A 21256-nucleotide genomic window follows, 5' to 3' on the forward strand; every position below is an offset into this window, starting at 1 on the left:
AGTAGCGATAAGAAGTCTTTGTCAGGTTGCAGGACAGAAACCAGTGCCGCCACAGGGATCAGTGCTGGGACCGCAACAATTCACAATAGATGATTGCGATTTAACCAAAATCTTTCTAAGTATAATATTGGGTGTGATTGGCGGGGTGTTTCATGACAGCTGCATTGGCGTGATCGTGGCCTGTATTTAATGACACTTAGTGCTGAAAATGAGCCCCCATGAGCTTCTCACCATTACTGGCTGCCGCGCAGTCTGATTTGCCAGACTCATGCCTCAGCACCTCGCCGCAAACAAGGGGGATCTGCTTTTAAATGCTCCCTCATCACTCACTCCCATTCAACACACAAGCATGGCAGCGCGCAGACCTTCTCCTCGCTTTGATGATGTCGACTTGGCCAGGCTTCTGGATGCAGTGGAGGCGAGACGGGGTATCCTGTTCCCCCAAGGGGGTTGGAGGCCCAGCAGCAGGGCCACCAATGCCACCTGGCAGCGGTTGTCAGTTCGGGCAGTATGAGTAGGAGGACTGCTGAACAACGTATGGGGGAGGGGAAATGATCTATCCATCATTGTGTGACTTGTTCCACGTATCAGTGCCATTCTTTGTCCAGGAATCGCAGCTGTGCAGGCCCTCCCACATGGCCCAATCTCACCAGAACCAAATCCTGGCATCCACATATTCCACTGGCGCTCAAAGTGCAGTTGAATATCATTGTCTTCCAGCGTGTATAACCCATAGTGACGTGCAAGTTACATGCAGCACTCGCCACACCAGCACTGCAAAAGCATTTCTTCAACGGCATTAGCAGGTGGCCCATTTGGAACAATGTCACGCACCAGGCCCCGCAGTGTCTTCTTGCTTCAAACTGGATTGCCTTCTGTGCTCATATGTCCCCCTGAGCCCGGTGATCCAGGACCCAAATATCTTAGCATAATTGTCCTTTTTTCCGGCTATAGAAAAGGAAGGAAACCGCAATATGAACCTCCAGGCATCTGCGACCACCAGCAGGTGCAGCAGCAAACACAACCTGAAATAATTTATTTTATTGACAGTATTAAAACACAAAAGATAATGAGGACACCAATCACTCGGTACCCAGAACAGTTAAGTACCCAATTCTTTTTTTTTCCAATTAAGGGGCAATTTAACTTGACCAATCCACCTACCCTGCACATCTTTGGATTGTGGGGGTGAGACCCACGCAGACAAGGGGAAAATGTGCAAACTCCACTCGGGCAGTGACCTGGGTTCCGGGTCGATCCTGGGTCTTTGCCGCCGTGAGGCAGCAGTGCTAACAACGTCACCATGCCGCACCCCAGACCAGTTGACAGGATCAAAAGACAATACAATGAGACAGAACCCCCCGCCGACCTACATCAACGGAAAGGCACACACCAGCCCACCGAAAAGTGCCACTCCTACATGGCGCACGTTGGAGGGGAAGGAGAGAAAAACATTCCACCCCACCCAAGAGGGGCACAGTTCAGCCCAGAACAGGTCCAGCACATTATAAACCAAACCAAATACAGAGCAACCACCGAAGGAGAACACAAAACGGGCAGGGAGAGAACAAAATCGGTAGCTGTACACCAAGGACAAAAAACAAAGCAACAACGCAAGTGGAAAAGTTCACACCAACACTGAGCACAGCGGAGGAAGGAGAGAGGGCACCCGATCCCTTCTCCAGCACTGGTAGTTTGCCTGGGGACTAGGCCATAGAATCGAGAGGGGTTGCAGCAGACGAGCACACAGCTGCCAGACCAAAGAAAAACAGCACCGACATGGAGCATAGCGGAAGAGGCGAGTAAAGGAAAACCACCTCCCCCTCTCCAGCACTGGCAATGCCGCATTCTAACGGCTCCCAGGCCACAGAGGCAGGAGGGGCTGCAACCGACGAAAAAAATAAACGCAGCTACATAGTACCAATCATACAATTTCCCACCCCCCCCGGCCTCGTGCAATTTCGGCATCTGATCTTCCATCACTACTGTGTCTGAGGAGCGGGCCACAGGAACACAGAGGACATTACATAGATACATAGAAAATAGAAGCAGGAGGAGGCCGTTCGGCCCTTCAAGTTTGCTCCGCCATTCATTATAAACATGGCTGATCATCAAGTTCAATACCCTATATTGAACTAATTCCTTCTTAAAATTACATGTTTTGTCCTCCACTACTTTCTGTGGTAGCGAATTCCACAGATTCACCACACTCTGGGTGAAGAAATTTCTCCTCACCTCAGTCCTTACATGTTTGGCCATTATCCTCAAACTAGGACTCCCAGTTCTGGACTCTCCCACCATCGAGAACATTCTTTCTGAATCTGCCCTGTCTAATCCTGTTAGAATTTTGTACGTTTCTATGAGATCCCCTCTCACTCTTCTAAACTCCACTGAATATAATCCTAATCGACTTAGTCTCTCCCCACATGACAGTCCAGGCACAGGCGGCACAGTGGTTAGCACTGCTGCTTCACAGCTCCAGGGTCCCTTGTCCAATTCCGGTCTTGGGTGACTATCTGTGTAGAGTTTGCACTTTCTCCCAGTGTCTGCGTGGGTTTCCTCCGGGTGTTCCGGTTTCCTCCCACAGTCCAAAGATGTGCAGGTTAGGTGGGTTGACCATGCTAAATTGCCTCTTAATATCCAAAAGGCTAGGTGTGGTTACTGGGTTCCGGAGACAGGATGGAGTATGAGCTTAATTGGGTGCTTTTTCCAAGGGCCGGCGCTGACTCAATGGGCTGAATGATCTCCTTCTGCACTGTAAATGCTGTGATCCGCCTGGTAAACATTTGTTACACCCTCCATAGCAAGAACATAATTCATCAGATAAGGACACCTGCAACAGGTGAGCCACAAGTCTAGAACAGAATACACAGTCAGCGCACAAAACAGACTTTTAAAAACATCCAGACTGCTCAGCAAGTCCTCCATCCTCAGTCCAGTAGTAGGCCCGCCAAAATCCTCTCCTCGCAGCCGCTCTCCAGGTAAAAGAGATTGAAAGACAACTGTCTTCTTTCTTCTTTCTCTTCATCCAGAAAGCAGCAAGTAAGTCCAAGGGAAAGAGGCAGCAGGCAAGCGGAAAAGGCAGCAGCATACAGCAAACAAACTCTCAGCTACACCAGCCTCCAGGCATTTACAGCTAAGCAATAGCAAGCAGCAAACACAAACTGCAGCTGGGAAGTGCTCCTACAACTACAAGGCCAATTCCTTATTAGCAATAGCCATCACCACCGGCCTAGGGGCAGTCCAACCTGGAACGCTTCAGCGCCCCCATACCCCCCCCCCCCCCCCCCCCCCCGACTTCGATCTCAATAATGAGATGGAAATTGGTGTTAATGGGATCGATGATATGCACGCCATATTTGGGTGTGATCCGGGACTTGCCACCCAGGAGGGGGCATGAATCTCAATTTTTGCCCTTCCCGCTATTTAACCACATGCCCAGATCCGCGCCAAGCACAATGCAGCGGTTGAATTATATTAATTTTGAGGAAGGAACAGTGTGTACTGTGGCCAAATTTGCAGATGATACAATTGGCTGTAAGGGGGATATAGATAGTTTATAGGGAGATATTGATCGGTTACGTGAGTGCAGAAAATTGACAAATGGAATTTGCTGTGGTGAAAATGTTAGATGGTTTGTTTTGGAAGAAAGAATGAGAAGGCGGATTATTATTTAAATGGAGAGAAACTGCAGAAAGTTTTAGCACAAGTGGATTTGGGGTCCTTGTTCATGAAACCCAGAAAACTAGCATAGTGGTGTGGAAGATAATAGGAAAGGCAAATAGAATGCTGGCTTTAATTTCAATGGGGCTAGAGTATAAAAGTAATAAGGGGTTGTTGCAACTTTACAAAGTACTAGTGAGGTCACGTCTAGAAAATACATAGTATCACTGGAGGCAGAGCAGAGGAAATTTACTAGGATGATCCCGGGTATGGAAGGACTGCCATATGGGAAAGATTAAAGCGGTTGGGGCTGTATTCCTTGGGAGTTGAGAAGAATGAGAAGCGATATGATTGAAACATATAAGAATCTTAGGGGGTTAGACAGAGTAGACAGGGTAAATGTTGGAAACATGTTTCCACTCGTGGGAGAGTGTAGGAACGCAGGGTATAGTTACAGAATAAAGGGGTGCTCATTTAAGACTGATTTGAGGAAGAATTTTTTCCCTCAAAGAGTGGTGACTCTTTGGAATTCTTTACTCCAGGAAGCTGTGAAGGCCGAGTTCTTGAACATTTTCAAGACTGAGATTGATAGGTTTTTAATCAGGGCAATAAGGGCTATGGAGAGAATGCAAGAAAGTGGACGTGGTTAGATCAGGTGTTGGATCAGCCATGGTGTTATTAAATGGCGAAGCATACTCGAAGGGCTGAATGGCCTACTCCTGTTACTACTTCTCTCGGTCTTACTCCTGTTACTATTTCTCACGGTCTTATTGATAGTGTGCTACCTTTTATTGAGCTGTGTACAAACATATACATCCACCTCCCTTTTGCCTGATCAACACCATCCTGACAATTCTTATCTGCATTTCTATTCTTAAACTCTTCCTTGGCTGGAGTCTTGTGCTCCACTTTCCAAATCGCAATCCATTCCAAACCTCTCGAGCCACATCCTTTGCTACCATATCCAGCTCGTTTATCCAGAGCAGAACAATATCCATTGACTTCCCATTCTTAATGCATCACATTCCGAATCCTCATTTACAAATCATTATCACCACCTTTCTCCCTTGTTGCGTGCTGTCCGCTTTCATTACACCTATTTATGAAGCACGTTGGGACCTTTTTTATGTTAAAGATGCCATTTCAAGTTCACCTCATTCAGCCTTTGCTATGTCTTTGGCCTTCCAAATCTCACCTCCTGTACACTTGCTGATCTTCCTTCTCAGGTGATGGTACAGCCTTCATCTGTTGCCGCAGTACTGTCTAGAACTTTGTTACTAAATTCTTGTGCCCTGGTACTTATTTTAAAAATCTTTTTGAAAAATCCATCTGACCGTGCTTTTGGCCATCCCTTAAATGCTTTGTTACTGGTTGTTCTCTAAATCTGCTGTGTGGAAGACTTAAAATGTTTTGTAGTGCTAACATCGCTATATACATAGAACTTGTTGGTTTTATATAAACCAAAATGAAACTGAGTTAATGTTAGCTGTTTTGCAATTTGAACAATGCCAAATTGACTAGGGAAGGGCATTGTTTCATTGGCTTCTAAGTGTTGGAACTGTTTTCATAACAGAGGAAGAAATATGACTGGAACAGGAGAAGAAACAGCACTAGTGGTGTTGAAAGTGGGAGAGTTGCTTTCAATTTCCAAGGCTAGCAAAGTAGCTCCCGTTGTGTGTCATCACTTCGGACTTCCAGTGGCAGCTTTTGTGATGAATAGTTGCATACATGGTGGCTCCTGCCAGGGTACTTTGTTTTTGGCCCTTTTCATCCAGTTTTTGGGTGATGTTTGGGGTGTGGGGGGTGAAACCTCGATGGGATAAGGTCCCTACATAAAGATATTGCCCAACATATATAATACAAGGCAGCAGACAGGCAAAGAATCGTCGGCGGACTCATAAGCCCCATGAACCTCGGTGGAGAAAATGGTGGAGGCCCCTGCTGCGACTTTGGCCTCTCTGTGGATAGCCGAGATGTTGGCAAGCTTCTTGCTGGAAGAATTCAAGAAGCCGCAGCAGGCGGTGTCTGAGGACCTTGAAAAGGCAACGGAAGGGGCTCTAGCCCCCCCTCCGTGCGGCCTTGGAGAAGATGGATCGGAAGGCAAAGGAGCAAAGCACAGTGATCCAAGGGTAGAGGTGGCACTCCACCAGAGTGACCGGATTGAGGGACAGAAGAAACGAGTCGTGAGGTGGGCGAAAGGTCATGAAGACTATAGATGGGAGAGCCACGCCATCGGGATATATCAAGATGTGAGACCAGAATCGGCTAGTAGGCATGCGGCATTGAACAAGGCCAAGGCACGATGTACAAAAGCAATGTGTGATTCGGGGTGGTATACCCTGCACATCTTTGAGTGACTTTTAAAAAGAGAGACTGTTATTGTGAGGGACCAGAGGATATGAACGAGTTTGTAAAGAAGCACGAGGTAGGGACAAATTAATTGTTAATTGTTTGCTGCATTTGTATCTGTATTTATTGCGAGATTTATGTTCTGTGGGCGAGGGCATGTGATTATGGGGGTTTGCTGGGGAGGTTTTCAAGGCAAGTTTGTAGTTTGTATTTTTAGGGTTGTTTGTGGAATGGTTGGGTTTTCTTTTTCCCTCTATCTTTTTGTTTTAATGTTAGATGTAGGTGGGGGCTAATTCACCCTGTTAGCTGTAAAGTTAGTTAAAGGGAGTGGAGGAGTAGGGTTATCTTCTGTTCATTACTTTAGGATTTTGTTTTAAGTAATCAGTTTAGGAGAGCTTCCGGTGACGACGGGCGGGAGGCAGCCGCACACTGGACGGCTCCCGCTCGGGAATAGGGATTTTGGCGTTTTAACGCCCGGTCCCGGTGGCAACGGAGGCTGAAAAGGCTGTAAGAAGGCACAGGGAGGAGTAATGTCCAAGTTTGGGAGAAAAACGGCCGTGAAAAAGGGGGTTAACGGAAGACCGCCAGGGAGTGAAAAAGTCAGTGCAGGAACTGCAAGGAATGCGGAGGCTGGAGCACCAGGGGAGGCCGCATTGCTCACAGAAGGCGAAATGACCATGGTGAGGCTGTGGAACTTGAAAAACAGTTCACAAAACACATGGAAGCGATGAAGAAGGAGATGGGGCGGTATTGAAAGTGCTGGTGGAGGAGACGATTGCCCCGGTGAGGGCGGCGATATCAAGCGCTGCGGCGGAGGTGCGGGAGCAAGGTGAGACACTGAAGGAAGTGGAAGAGGCATTATCGCAGCACAGTGATCAACTCACCTCCATGGGGAAGGAGTTGCGGAGGGTGATACAGACCAACAAGGGTCTGTGAGCCAAAATGGAAGACCTGGAAAACAGATACAGGCGGCAGAATCTGAGCATCGTGGGTCTGCCTGAAGGGGTGGAAGGCCCGAGGCTGACTGAGTATTTTGCCACGATGTTGGCGGAGCTGTTGGAGGAGGGGGACGATCCCTCTCGATACGAACTGGATCGGGCTCATCGGTCGTGGAGGCCTATACCAAAGGCGAGTGAGCCGCCAAGAGTAGTAACTCTGTGTTTCCGTAGGTACAGCGTGAAGGAGAAAGTCCTGTGCTGGGCAAAGCAGAAGTGGGTGGTGCAGTGGGCTGGAGCTGGTGTACGCATATACCAGGACTTTACGGTGGAGCTGGCGAGGAGGTGCGCTGCCTTCAGCCAGGTGAAGAAGGCACTGTACATCAGCAAGGTGCAGTGTGGCATAGTATACCCAGCTAAGTTGAGGGTGACCTACAAATCCAAGTACTTTTATTTTGGTACGGCGGAAGCAGCGGAGGAGTTTGCAAAGGCAGAAGGACTGTGGCAGAATTGAGAAATGGTCATGTACCGATGTAGCCTCATGTAACTTTATTTTTTCACTGTGTGTTGGTGTATGTACTAAATGAGTCGACGTTGTATATATTTGGACAAGGGAAGAGATGGGACTTTCATTTGCAATGATGGTTCTTTGGGGCTTGGGTGTGTATGTGGGGGTTGTGTGCTAAAGGGTATTTCTTGGTTTTCCTGGGACAAGGCAAGGGGGAAGGAGACCCGGGCGGGGGCCTCCACAAAACCGGCCAGTGAACGGGAGTGAGGTGGTGGTTGGGGGTGGTTGGGGGGGTGGGGGTAGGGGGGGGGGGAGCTGCGGCCATCGGAGCCTGGTAGAACAGGTTTCGGTGAATCTAGTCGGGGTGAAAAGTTGGGGCAGGAACCGAGGTTGGGGGGAGGAGTTTACAAGAGGAAGTGGAGGGGAGGAGTCTGTGAAGGGGGTGGGGGGTGTCTACAATTCATGGGTGTCATTCATGGTACTCTTTCGGGGATTGGATGGCATTGAATAGTGGGGGGCGGGGGATGATTACGGGGTGGACTATATATGTCAATGGTGACCATAGGCGATTCCTGATTCCTTTTCCTTTTTTCCTTTTTCCACCTTGGTAGGGTTTGTTTTATTTGATGCTTATATTGTCAGGTGGGTTGTTGTTTGGGGGGTGGTGGGACGATGGGATCGTTGTTGTTGATAAGAGGATTGACATTGTTTTTGTTACCGTTTACTGGGGTGTAAATTCTGAAGAAAATGTGAAAATGGAGAATAAAAATATTTATTAAAAAAAAGTAATCAGTTTAGGATTTTTGTTCTTGTTTTGTTTGGGGATGGGCGAGTGGAATGATGGGGTCTTTGATCTTTTGGCTGTTTTTTTTGTTCATTGGGGTGTGGGACTGTTGGGAGGCAGGGTGGGGTGGCAAGGGTAGACTACTGACAGTGACTAAATATTTGTCTTTGTTCTGGTCTTATGGGTTTGGTGGTCATCTTGGATGGGCCTGGTATCTCGTTGAGTTACTGCTGGGTAACCTCATATGATGGGATTGGCTGTCTTGGGGGCGCGGGAAGGCGGGTGGGGGGGGGGGGGGCGTGGAAGATGGAAGGCCCCCTGTCCAGCTGATAACTTGGAATGTAAGGGGATTAATGGCCCAGTGAAAAGATCACGGTGTTTCGCACCTGGGAAGTTTGAAAGCTGTTGTCGTGCTTTTACAGGAGACCCATTTGCGGACCAAGAACCAAACAAGGTTATGGAAGGGCCGGGTGGGACAAGTATACCATTTGGGTTTCGATGGTGGGGCTTGGGGGTGGGCTATAGTGTTGATCGGCAAGAGGGTATCTTTTTCAGCTGCAAAAGTATTGGCAGGCCCAGATGGGGAGGTATGTAATTGACCCAAGGAAATTTATGTATCCAAGGGATGAGGAAGGTTTTTTTCTCCCATTTATCGGGTCTACTCCCATATTGACTTCTTTGCGGTGGGTAGGTCTCTTCTTCCTGGGGTGAAGGGGGTAGGGTACTCGGTGGTTCTTATTTCAGATTGTGCTCCGCATTTTGTGGTCTTGATGATGGAGCCGGGGCCCCCTCAACGACCCCCGTGGAGATTGACATGGCGTTCTGGCAGCATAAGGATTTTGTCAGCCCATATCCTCCGCCATTGGGAATGAGGCGGTTTCATCTTCATTGCTGTGGGAAGCACTGAAAGCGGTCATTAGGGGGGAGATAATCTCCCACAAGATGAATAAGGGTAAATTTGGAAGAATGGAGAGGCAGAGAGGCTGGTGGACTCCATCCATGAGGTGGACTGCCAATACTTGATTGCCCCGCCACGCCACCAGAGTTGGTGGGTAGAAGAAATTGCAGGTTGAAATTGAGCTGCTCTCGACAGGCAAGGCAGTAAACCAGCAGTAAACGGTCGAGGGGGCCTACCTTTTACAAATATGGGGAGAAGGCCAGCTGTCTTTTGACACACCAGCTGAGGCGGCAGGTTGCCTCCTGGGAGATGGTGCCGATAAGGGATTCGGGTGGTGGGTTGGTTTCCCCCTCAAGGAAGGTTAATGTGGCATTTTGAGGCCTTTTATCTCGAGCTATACAAGTCAGCTTCCAGAGAAGAGATCGCCAATGATGCAGTTTTTGGATGTGTTGTCTTTCCTGATGGTGGAGCAGGAGAAAAGGGAAGAGTTGGAGTTGATTATGGCACCGGAGGAGGTTATGAAGTGTATTGGATGAATGTAGTCGGCTAAAGCTCTGGATCTGTTCCCTATCGAATTCTTTTAAAAGTTTGCAGGTCAGTTGATCCCACTCTTGCTGGATATGTTCAATGATTCCTTGTCCCCAGAGGTGATGCCGGCCACGTTGATGCAGGAAGGTTTTCCTTGACCCTGAAAAAGGATAAGGATCCTACGGAGTGTGGGTTGTACTGACGCTAAACTGTTGGTGAAGGTGTTGGCAATGCTTTTGGAGCCCTGCCTTCCAGGGGTGATTTTGGAGGAGCAGACTGGATTTGTCAAAGGCCAGCAGTTATCGACCAACATATGGCGATTGTTAAACGTCATTCTGTTCCCCTTCCAGCACCCAAGCCAGATGTGATTATCTTAATGGGCGCTGAAAAGTGTTTGAGGGTTCAGTATGGGTACCTATTTGAAATTCTTGGAAGGTTTGGCGTTGGTCCAAAATTGATATCATGGATTCAGCTTTTGTACAGGGCTCCCACTGCAACGTGCATACGAATACCATGAGTTTTGAATTACTTCCAATTGATCAGGGGTACGAGGCAGGGTTGTCTATTGTGTGTGTGTGTGTGTGTGTGTGTGTGTGTGTGTGTGTGTGCGCTGCGTCTGTTTTCTGTGTGTCGGCGGGGGTGCGGGGTGCAGTGAGGCTCTTCACAGGGTCAACTCCACCTCCTGTTGTGCTAGGTCCAGCTTGATCCCGTTCAAGGTGATGCGCAGACGCCTTGGCCTTCACCTCGTTGATAGCCCGGACGGGAGTTCTGCTTTGGTGGGGGTCCCTGGTACCAGCGCACCAGCTTGGCTGAATGATCTAATGGAATTTTTGTACCTCAAAAAGGTCAAGTATTCCATGAAGGGGTCGGTCGGTGGAAGGGTTCTACTCGAGGGGGTTAGATGTGAATGTGTTTATTTTGAAGTGGCGTTTGCTGCATGTTATTACCTTGTTTTACCTTATAATGAAAAACTTCTGAATAGAAATATTTTTTAAAAACGGTATTAATCATTTCTATAAAATGGAGCCTTCTCATTGTAAAAATAGATAAATACAGTGTGCCAGATTTCAATATGTTACAATTAAGCGGTGTTCATTTTGCAGGTTCGCTTCCTGTCTGATCTTGTGAACTGCCATGTGATTGCTGCTCCTTCAATGGTGGCAATGTTTGAAAACTTTATCAGCGTAACACAGGAAGAAGATGTGCCACAGGTAAGAAGTCATATATGTTTCTCTGCGGGTTTTACATTTCTTTTACTGTACTCCTATGTGACTGGACCTAATGTGTCCTTTGTATTCATAAGATGTCCTGCTTGTCAAAAAAGGCTGTGGGTCTGGACAACCATCCCCACATTAATAGTACAGGCTTGTGTTCTAAAACTAGTCTCACCCCTAACCAAGCTGCTCCAGTACTGCTACAACACTGGCAACTACCTCAACACTGGCAACTACCTATCTTCCACCCACATTCCAGCATGGAGAATCATAGAGACTTCTGCCTTGAGCTTCTCTCTCTCCCGGACCCTGGCAGACGTTTGTGATATTTTAGAAAAGCTTGCAAGCTGATCTTTACAATGGCAACTTTGCACCCTTCACTATTGCACTGTGAATCACATCAACCTTGTATTATAGGAACGGCATTTGGGCCAGTGAGCCTACTCTGCTATTCAAACAGATCATGGTTGATCATCTACCTTTACTCCATTTTCCCCCACTATTCCCATATGTCATTACTATACAGAAATGTCTGTTTTGAACATGCTCAGTGATTGAGCTTCCACAGCCTTCTGGGGTAGATAATTCCAAACATTCACCACGCTGAGTAAAGAAATTCTTCCTTGTCTCAGTCTTAAATGACCTGCCCCTTATTCTGAGACTGTGGCCCCTGGTTATAGAGTCACCAGCCAGGGGAAACATCCCATCTGCATCTACCCTGCCACACCCTGAAGAAGTTTATAAGTTTCAATGAGATCACCTCTATTCTTCAAAATTCTAGACAATACAGGCCTAGTTTCGTCAATCTCTCTTCATAAAACAATCCTGCCACCCCAGGATTAGTCTGGTGAAACTTTGTTGCACTCCCTTAATTATATCCTTCCTTGGATAAGAAAACCAATAAAGTACACAATTCTCCAGGTACTGTCTCATCAAGGCTCTATATCATTGGAGCGGCATCTTACTCCTGTACTCAAATTTCTTTGTGATGAAGGCCAACATATCATTTGCCTTCCGAATTGTTTTAATAAAAATAAAAAAATTTAGAGCACCCAATTATTTTTTTTCCCAATTAAGGGGCAATTTAGCGTGGCCAATCCACCTAACCTACACATCTTTGGGTTGTGGGGGTGAAACCCACACTAACACGGGAAGACTGTGCAAACTCCACACGGTCAGTGACCCAGGGCCAGGATTCGAACCCAGGTCCTCAGCACCGTCGGCTGCAGTGCTAACCACTGTGCCATGTGCCGCCCTAGTTTCCGAATTGTTTATTGCACCTTAATGCATCCAGGTAGAAATGCTGATGTGGTTATTGTTTTGAGTCAAATTCTCTTAATTTGTAACTAAAAGGACAGTTTAAAGCGCAACTGTTTAGAACCTGACATTCTCAACACTTTCTGGGGCTTTGGAGACTCAGTTTATCCACTGTTAGCGAACAGGCTGCTTCCATTGTTTCCTAAGTGTTCACCCCTGGGCTAATGCATGGTTAAACCCAGCCCCACTTGACCCAGAGTCACAACACAATTGAAATTAACAAATGAATTCTTAGATAATACCCAAAGTCTTTGGTCTCTGGCTGCCCAATAATGACAGTCACCAATTAATTCTTCCAATTAAACATAATTAATTAAACACAATTAATTTTATTAATAACAATAACTATAAGTAAATAGGCAGCAAATACAACTGGTTAACTCTTACCTAATTCCTAACCCCCCCCCCCCCCTCTTTAGATACATAGAAGATAGGAGCAGGAGGAGGCCTTTTGGCCCTTCGAGCCTGCGAGAATTCGAGAATGTCGGACATTCATCACGATCATGGCTGATCATCCAACTCAAGAACCTAATCCTGCTTTCTCCCTATAGCCTTTGATCCCATTCTCCCAAGTGCTATATCCAACCGCCCCTTGAATATATTTAAAGTTTTAGCATCAACTACTTCCACAGGCTCACCACTCTTTGTGTGAAGAAGTGTCTCCTTATCTCTGTCCGAAATGGTTTACCCTGAATCCTCAGACTGTGACCCCTGGTTCTGGACACACCTATCACTGGTAACATCTTTCCTGCATGTACCCTTTCTAGTACTGTTAGAATTTTATAAGTCTCTATGAGATCCACCCTCATTCTTCTGAACGCCAGCGAGAACAATCCCAACTTAGTCAATCTCTCCTCATATGACATTCCCGCCATCCCTGGAATCAGTCTGGTTTAACGTGCCCCACCCTCTATACACAAGATAGCCAAACACGGCGAGCACAGAGGGGAAGAGGGATGTAAAGAAAAATAATAGTAAAAAGAATAAAAGTCTCTTTTCAGATGGATGTCTTCCAGTACACCTTTCTTCAGTCTAGACCTTCATTTGGAGGCTTTTGCTTTTAGTCTGTAATGGTTTTTACTGTAGATTCATTCAGGTCTCAAACCATCTCTGTGGGTTCAGAAAAGAAGTTAGGAAGCATTTCTGGAGAGAGAGAGAGATACAGCAGCTCACAGCTTCTTCTCTCTGTGTCCATGACCCAACAGACCTTCCTGGGTTCTCTGCAAACCATCCCACACAGGTATGACCCAATCACCACCTGTCGCCGAGCAGAATATGGCCGTTGGCCAATTCATTGGCCACAAGCCAGCCAATTGAACCGAATCCCTCCGATCTCTCGGGTGTCAGAAAGTCTGAGTTCTGCTGTTCAAAAGCTAAATCTCCAATAGCATAGTGTACTATTTTGCAACTTTTGAGTTCCTCACTTCCCTCTGCTTGATTTAAAGGTATATGTCCATTAAATGGATCAAAATGATGACAACAAAGTAAAAGAAATGGAAAATAAGGGAATTTACAGGAAGGGCCCTTACAACACGATGCATTTCCTTCTTAGTAAAACAATTTGGGCCTCCTTTAATCTCAAACCACCCAGGCTCTATCAGGCAGACTTCAAAACAGTTCCAATTACCATCCTTTTACCTTAAATTAAAGACACAGTCCTAAAAGTTAACAATCTTATAAAACCTCAATTGTATCAACTTTAAGGTATTCTAGTTAGTTTATGTTATTATTTTGCATGTTTTCAAATGTTTGACATGTTAATTTTCACTGTGCTGTAGGTACGCTGTGACTGGTATGTGAATACAGTACTCTCTTCTCTGCCCTGGGTTGGAAAGGAGCTGTATGAGAAAAAGGATGTGGAAATGGATCGAATTCTATTACAGATCGAAGGTTTTCTGAAGTAAGAGACCGGTTTACTCTTTTTAAAAAAAAAAAAAATCAATCTCTTAATTCCTTTCTAGCTCTTAGAAGAGCTATCAATTTAGAGAATAATGCATAGAACATAGAACAATACAGCACAGAACAAGCCCTTCAGCCCTCGATGTTGTGCCGAGCTTTGTCCGAAACCAAGATCAAGCTATCCCACTCCGTGTCATTCTGGTGTGCTCCATGTGCCTATCCAATAACCGCTTGAAAGTTCCTAAAGTGTCCGACTCCACTATCACAGCAGGCAGTCCATTCCACACCCTAACCACTCTTGAGTAAAGAACCTACCTCGGACATCCCTCCTATATCTCCCACCCTGAACCTTATAGTTATATTTAAATGTATGTGATAGTATCTAATCCTTTAAGCTGTATTTACATTATAGTTGTAATGGTGCAAAGGCTCTTTGCATCAGTGCTGAAATTATAGTGCAAACCTTGAGTCAGGGCTTTACTTCACTCTATAGTAAAGCAGGAGAGATTCTCTGGAGAAAAGAGTAAGTCTCACTCTGCTTTGATGCAGTTACGCTGGGTTCTGACAATGGGTTTACATTCATCTTCCTGAAAGCCAGCGCAAAGTGAAACTGTTTTGTGCCAATGTTATAGCTTGCTGTGAATGCAACCGTAGGTAGGGAGACAAATTAGTAACCAAGAAATTAAGTATTTTAAAGATTGTATCTGCAAAACTAAAGTTTAAGCATTAAATTAGCTTTGGGTTTACTTGCAGCTCAATGCTAACTTTTCTTTGTATACACACCTCACTTGCCGTAATAAGTTTAGATCCTGTTTTCCTTTTTCACGAGTGATATCCTAAGGTTCAAATATGACTTTCAGAGCATGGCATTTTGAGAGATCGTGCAAGCATTAATGCTTGCATTCCAATATGTTTCTGAAGCCTTTCAATTAATTTCTGAAGCTATTGTCAGGCATGGGTTTCAAGCCCAGCAGTCTTTGACTGAGGTCTGCATAGCATAGCAAGTAGTATATTCAATATTTTGAGCCATGAGATTTGCTTTAATTAGAAGAAATTAAAATAGCAATGATGGCCTGTTAGATTCATCTTTTGTCCAAGCTGGTGCCAAACTCTTTGATTACAAATCAATAACTTGGCTGCCCTGGTGCTCCTTGCTTTGGTTCTGCAGTACCTCCCTCCACAATTCTCCCTCCCCTAATGTATTTTTCTTTATCATGCAATGTAACAGTCGTTCCTTTTTTGTTAACATCACAGCTCACCACTCTTCCTCTCAAGGAGGGGTGCAAGGCCGAGGCCACTTCATTGCCCTATCGACAGATGTAAGTACTGCAACTTGGGAGTCATGGGCAGTGCACGGTCCGGAACACATTTCCATATGATTGAACTCCCCTATACAATTGGGATTCCCTCTGCATACTGCAATGGGACGGATTAATTGTTCAAATTGAAAACTTGCACTCCTCGACACCAATAAATTGAATACCCACTTGGGATATTTTTCCCTTCCAAATTTTGGAGAAGGGATTGCAAAAACAGGCTGGGGAGCACAGAATGAGTTTCAGCAGCCTTTGAGAATGCTTGTGGTTATGTGGTAGATACAAGAATTACATAAGCTGTGTTTACCCCCTTTCAAGCTTACTCCCCTTTTGAGTGATGACCAATAGAGCGATAAAGTTCATTGCCAATGGGTTACTCGCCCAAATATAAGCCCCTCTGGTGAAAGTCACCAGGCTGTTTGATTGTTGGCATGCCAGAACCCAGTTTAATTCTCTTTTTGATTGTTACCCATCTACACGGTCCTTGCATTCTGATCAGGACTCCGGCTGCACTTTTGATTTTATTGTTTTCCTTTCCTAAATTCAACGACTGTGAACTTCAATGCAGTTATCTCACCACTGTCCTGACTACAAGCAGCTAGTGCAGACCAGGACAGAGACTTCCTGGTGTAGATTTAATTTTAAAACATTTCAATGAGATGAATTGCTGTACATTTGTGCCTCTTACCCTGGGAGTGCTGACTGCAGCTACACCTTATACCCTCGCTTTTAAATAGCTGCTTAGAGCTGTGTTATTGTACAGGGAAGTCTACTTTCCTCCTGCCAAGTGATAGCAGACGACAGCATCTACCAGCCTGGTAAACTGGAATCAATGTAGTGTTCCCATTTTGGCACCTACTGTTGGTGCAGGAAATGAGCATGTTCAAGTTTTTTTAACTAAGTGCATTCTACTGTTACCATTTGGAGGGAATTTTGACATGTATATGAAAAGGTATTCTTAAACCATTGATTCTAATCCTTTTTGGTCATGTCATGAGGGAAGATGCATCATTAAGTATTTGTTTAATGGATTCAAATCTGGATTAGTCTGCAACATTTAACATTTTAATCTCTTATTTTTGTGACCATACAAACATATGAATTAGAAGCTGGAGCAGGCTGTTCAGGCCCATGAGCCCATCAGGCCCATCATTCAGTAAGACCATGACTGTTCTGATTGTAACCGTAACTCCACATTCATGCCTAACCCTGATAATCTATCTACCTTTGCCTTAAAATATTTAAAGAGAAAGAAAGTTCCAAAGACGCAAGGCCCTCAGAGGAAAATTCTCCTCATTACTGTCTTAAATGGCCAACCCCTTATTTTTAAAGGATGACCCCTTGTTCTAGAATCTCCCACAAGAGGAAACATCCCTCTGCATCCACCTTGTGAAGACCCACCAGAATCTTCTAAGTTTTAGTCAAATTTCCTCTTACTCTTCTAAACTCCAGCAGATACTGGCCTCGCCTGTCCAACCTTTCCTCGTAAGACAACTTGTCCATTCCATGTATTAGCCTTGTAAACCTTCTCCTGACTGCTTCCTTCCTTAAATAAGGAGACCAATACTGTACACAGTATTCCAGATGTGGTCTCACCAATGCCCTATACAAGGGATGCAGAACTTCTCTACTTTTGTAACCAATTCCTCTTGCAACAAATGATAACATTCTGTTAGCTTTCCTAATTGCTGTACCTGCATACTAACCTTTTGCGATTAAATGCACTAGGACACCCACATCCCCCCACATCTCAGCTCTACAAACTTTTGCCATTTTGGTAACAAGCATCGTTTTTATTTTAACCTGCCAAATAGAAAGTTTCACATTTTCCTACATTATACTCCATTTGCCAGACCATTGCCCACTCACTTAACCTATCTGTATCCCTTTGTAGCCTCCTCGAGACCTCATAGCAAATGTAGCAACCATACTTTCGGTCCCTTCGTCCAAGTTATTAATATAAATTGTAAATAGTCTCCGCACTGATCCCTGTGGCACACCACTTGTTGCATTTTGTCAGCCAGAAAAAGACACATTTAGTTTCCTGTTAGCTTCTGCAAATGGGATGTTCATTGTTTCAATATACTGTTGTAATCTCAGTAACTGGAAAAATTGCTGATAATTCTAATATTTGCATACTTTGGTTTGGCTGGTCTAACTAGAATTTCAGTTAGATCTAGCGGTTTGCTCACTCTTGTTTCTCCTGACATCTTAACAATTGAATAAGGTTCTCTCTTGCTCCTTCTAGCAAAGGATAGTTGGAAAATATTGTTATAAGGTAACAAGAGTGTTTTTATTGTGTGATGCTGCAAATTGTTTTAACTCTCTCAGCAAACATACAGACAATTGGGTTAGGCCATTTGACCCCTCAAACCTACTCTGCCATTTAAAAAGATCATGGCTGATTTACTATCCCCAATACCTTTGATTCCCTTGATATCCTAAAGGAGTAATGGGGCAAACCTTCAGGCTTGTACTTGCAGTAGGTGAACGGGGGTGGAAATTGGATTATCCTATCTAGGTTTGAAGTTGTGACTTTATGTAATGGTTTAACTTAATAATTGTGGGGGACTTACAGTGATGACATGTTGGGTGGCTCCTGCTAGAGCCTTCGGTTTTAGCCCTTTTCACCCAGATTTTGGGGAGAATTTTACATGATTGATTGTTCAAAATGTTGCGGCAACCAAAGGACATCTAAATCCGGGAAGAAAGGGTGCGAGTGATAGTCTGCCGGCGAGCATGGTGGGGAATTCAGTGGGAGCAAAGATGACGAGAGCAAGCTCGCCGGGTAGGGCGGCACCCATAACATTGGATAAGCTGGCCGAAGTGATGGGGGAGTTTGAGCGGCTGTTTTCCAAGCACTCCAACAGGCATCGAATGGAGATGATGGCCTAGCTTGAGGAGTGGGTGGATGAGACTCTTGCCCCGGTAAAAGAGGCTTTGGCAAAGATATCGATGGTGGTGTGGGAGCAAGTACAGGTGTTGAAGGGGGTGGAGGAGGCATTGTCGTGGCACAGCGACCAGTTCACCTCGACGAGTGAGGAACTGCGGAGGGTGGTGGAGAGTAACAAAGGACTGAGAGCTGAGTTGGAGGACCTGGAAATTTGTTGGGATTTATTTCTTCTTGGTTTGAGGGGTTGTGTTGAGGGTTTGGAAGCTCTGGGTGTGGGGAGCCTTTATGTAGGTTTTCTCTTTGGATATTTGGCTGGGGTTCTGGCAGGGGCCACCTCACTAGCCACCGTAAGTTGGCTAGTGAATGGGAGCAAGATGGGAGGGGGAGGGTCCAGGGTCATTGGAACCTGTGTGGACAGGTTTCAATGGGTCTGGCATGTATGAATGGTGGGGGGATGGGACGAAACTGGGAGAAGTGGCTTCGAGAGGAAGTGGCTGGGGGGCTTCTGAGAAGGGAGGAGGGGTAGGTGACTGAGGTGGCTAAGGGTAGGGCTGTGTCTTGCAGCCCAAGGGGGCCAGGAGTAGCGGTTATAGGAGAGGGAGGGGGGTGAGAGGCCCCCAGTCCATTTGGTAACGTGGAATGTGCGATGGCTTTGGGGGTGGGGGGGGGGGGGGGGGGGGGGGGCGGCGGCAGTGAAGTAGGCGAGAGTTTTCTCGCATTTGAAGAGCTTGAAAACTAGCGTGGTGCTGTTGCACGAGGCTAATCGGAGGGTGAAGGATCGGGTAAGGCTTTGGAAGGGGTGGGTGGGTCAGATGGTCCACTCGGGCCTTGGCAGTAGGGCCCAGGGAATGGGGTAGCGATATTGGTGGGCATGAGGGTGAGGTTTCAGATACAGAAGGTGATGGCTGACCAGGGGTGAGGCACGTTATAGTAATGGGTGTTTGGGAGGGTTTATGGTACAGGGTTGCTGTGTATGCCCCGAACTGAAAGTAGATTTATGAAGACGATGTTGACTGGGCGGGGCCAGTACACAATATATATTCAAGGATTTACTTTCTTATGGGGAGCGCACTGTTGGTCGGAGTGAGGAAGCAGAATAACTGGCGCTCGGATCGTGCTCCATGTTGGATGAATGTGATCCTGGGAAGGGGGTCGGCACAGAGACCTGTGTGGAGGTTGGATGTGGGGCTGTTGGCAGACCCAAGCTTTTGTGCAAAGATGGAAAGGCGATTGAGGTTTCGTCATCAGTGGTATGGGAACCATTGAAGGCGTAAGGGGTGAGATCATCTTGTTTAAGGCTCTGGTGGACAGGGAGGCGAGAGATGAGCTTCAGTGGCTGGTTGAGGAAATTTTCGAGGTGGATGGAAAGTATGTGGAGGATCCTACTCCCGATCCTTTGGTGGGGAGAAAGGAATTACAGGCAAGGTATGAACTTCTGTCCACAGGAAAAGCGATTCAGCACTTGTGGCTGACGAAGGGGTTGTGTGGAGAAGGACAGCCACTTGCTGGCAGGCCAGCTTCACCTGCAGGCGGCGGTGAGAGATTGTTTGGCTTCAGGATTTGGTGGTGCCACTGGAGCAGGTGAATAAGGCATTTGAGGAGTTTTATAAAAAGTTGTATAGGTCAGAGCTTCGGGAGGATGTGTCAGTCATGAGAGATGTTTTGGGGTGGTTGGAGTGTCCTAGAGGAGGAGAGGGCATGGTTGGAGTTAGTGAGGATTGAAGAGCTGCGGGTGGCGTTAGGGAGGATTAAGGCGGGTAAGGCACCGGAGCTGGATAGTTTTCCGGTGGAGTTTTTAAAAAAGCTTTGAGGTGTCTTCTCTGGGGGCCGGCAACTACCCACGTTCGGTGCTTGGGTGTGTGGGGGTGTGCAGGTGGCTCTGGATTGGGCCCAGCTCCGTAAATTGGATTTTACGAGTCTGATGGGTGGGGTCAAGGCGGATTAAGTGAGATGGGACAGTCTTCCACTATTGTTGGCGGGCCGGATGCAGGCGGTTAAGATGAATATTTTGCTGTGGTTTTTATTTTTATTTCCCTGCCTACCGGTCTTTTTGTCGAAAATGTTTTTTATGGGTTGGAACGGATGATTTTGTTGATTGAGTGGGCAGATAAGGCGGCAAGGATTAGAAGGTGCTTCAGAGAGGGCGACAGTATTATTACTGGGCTGCGATCGCGGAGAAGGTGTGGAGTTGGAGCAGGGAACCGGAGGCTTTGTGGGTGAGAATGGAGGCAGGCTCTTGAACAGGGTTGCGGGTGCTGGCAACGGCACCGTTCCCATTTTCCCCTGGGGAATATTCGGGGAGTCCGGTGGTGGTGCTCACGTTGCAAATGTAGAGGCAAGTTCGGCAACACTTTAGGTTAGGGGCGGGATCGAAGTTGATGCCGATCTGAGGGAGCTTTGGATTTGAGCTAGTGAGGATGGATACTAGGTTTCGGGGATGGGAGAAGCGAGTGGTGATGGACATGAAGGACCTATTTCTAGAAGGGAGGTTTGCGAGTTTGGAGGAGTCGGGGGAGAAACTTGGGATCCCACGAGGGGGAGGTTTTCAGATATATGCAGGTGAGGGATTTTGCGAGAAAGGTCTTTCCGAATTTTCTGGTGGCACCACCCTCCTCATTGTTGGGGGAAGAAGGGTCATCTCAACGATCTATGGGAGGATTTTGGAGGTGGATATGACATCGTTGGAGGAGGTTAAGGCCAAGTTGGGGATGGTGCTGGAGGAGCAATTGTAATGTGAGGTGTTGCAGAGGGTGAATGCCTTAACTTCTTGTGCAAGGCTGGGTTGATACAGCTAAAGGTAGTACATAGTGTGCACCTGACGAAGTCGAGAATGAGTCGGTTGTTTGAAGGCGGAGGATACTTGTGAGCAGTGTGGGAGGGGCCCAGCCAATCATGCACATGTGTTCTGGTCCTGCCCTAAGTTGTAAAAATTCTGGAGGTCGTTCTTCATCA

General features: G+C 46.5%; 1 protein-coding gene across 1 annotated transcript in view; it reads left to right on the plus strand.

The window, feature by feature from the left end:
* LOC140429671 (nuclear cap-binding protein subunit 1) overlaps positions 1-21256 on the plus strand; it is a 134962-nt gene that overhangs the window by 34756 nt on the left and 78950 nt on the right. The window contains exons 5-6 of the mRNA XM_072516959.1: positions 10769-10876; positions 13975-14096. Coding sequence (XP_072373060.1) covers positions 10769-10876; positions 13975-14096 — 230 coding nt within the window. The remainder of the gene's footprint in view (positions 1-10768; positions 10877-13974; positions 14097-21256) is intronic.

The sequence above is a fragment of the Scyliorhinus torazame genome, chromosome 9 (assembly GCF_047496885.1).
Source record: "Scyliorhinus torazame isolate Kashiwa2021f chromosome 9, sScyTor2.1, whole genome shotgun sequence".
Lineage (NCBI taxonomy): Eukaryota > Metazoa > Chordata > Chondrichthyes > Carcharhiniformes > Scyliorhinidae > Scyliorhinus > Scyliorhinus torazame.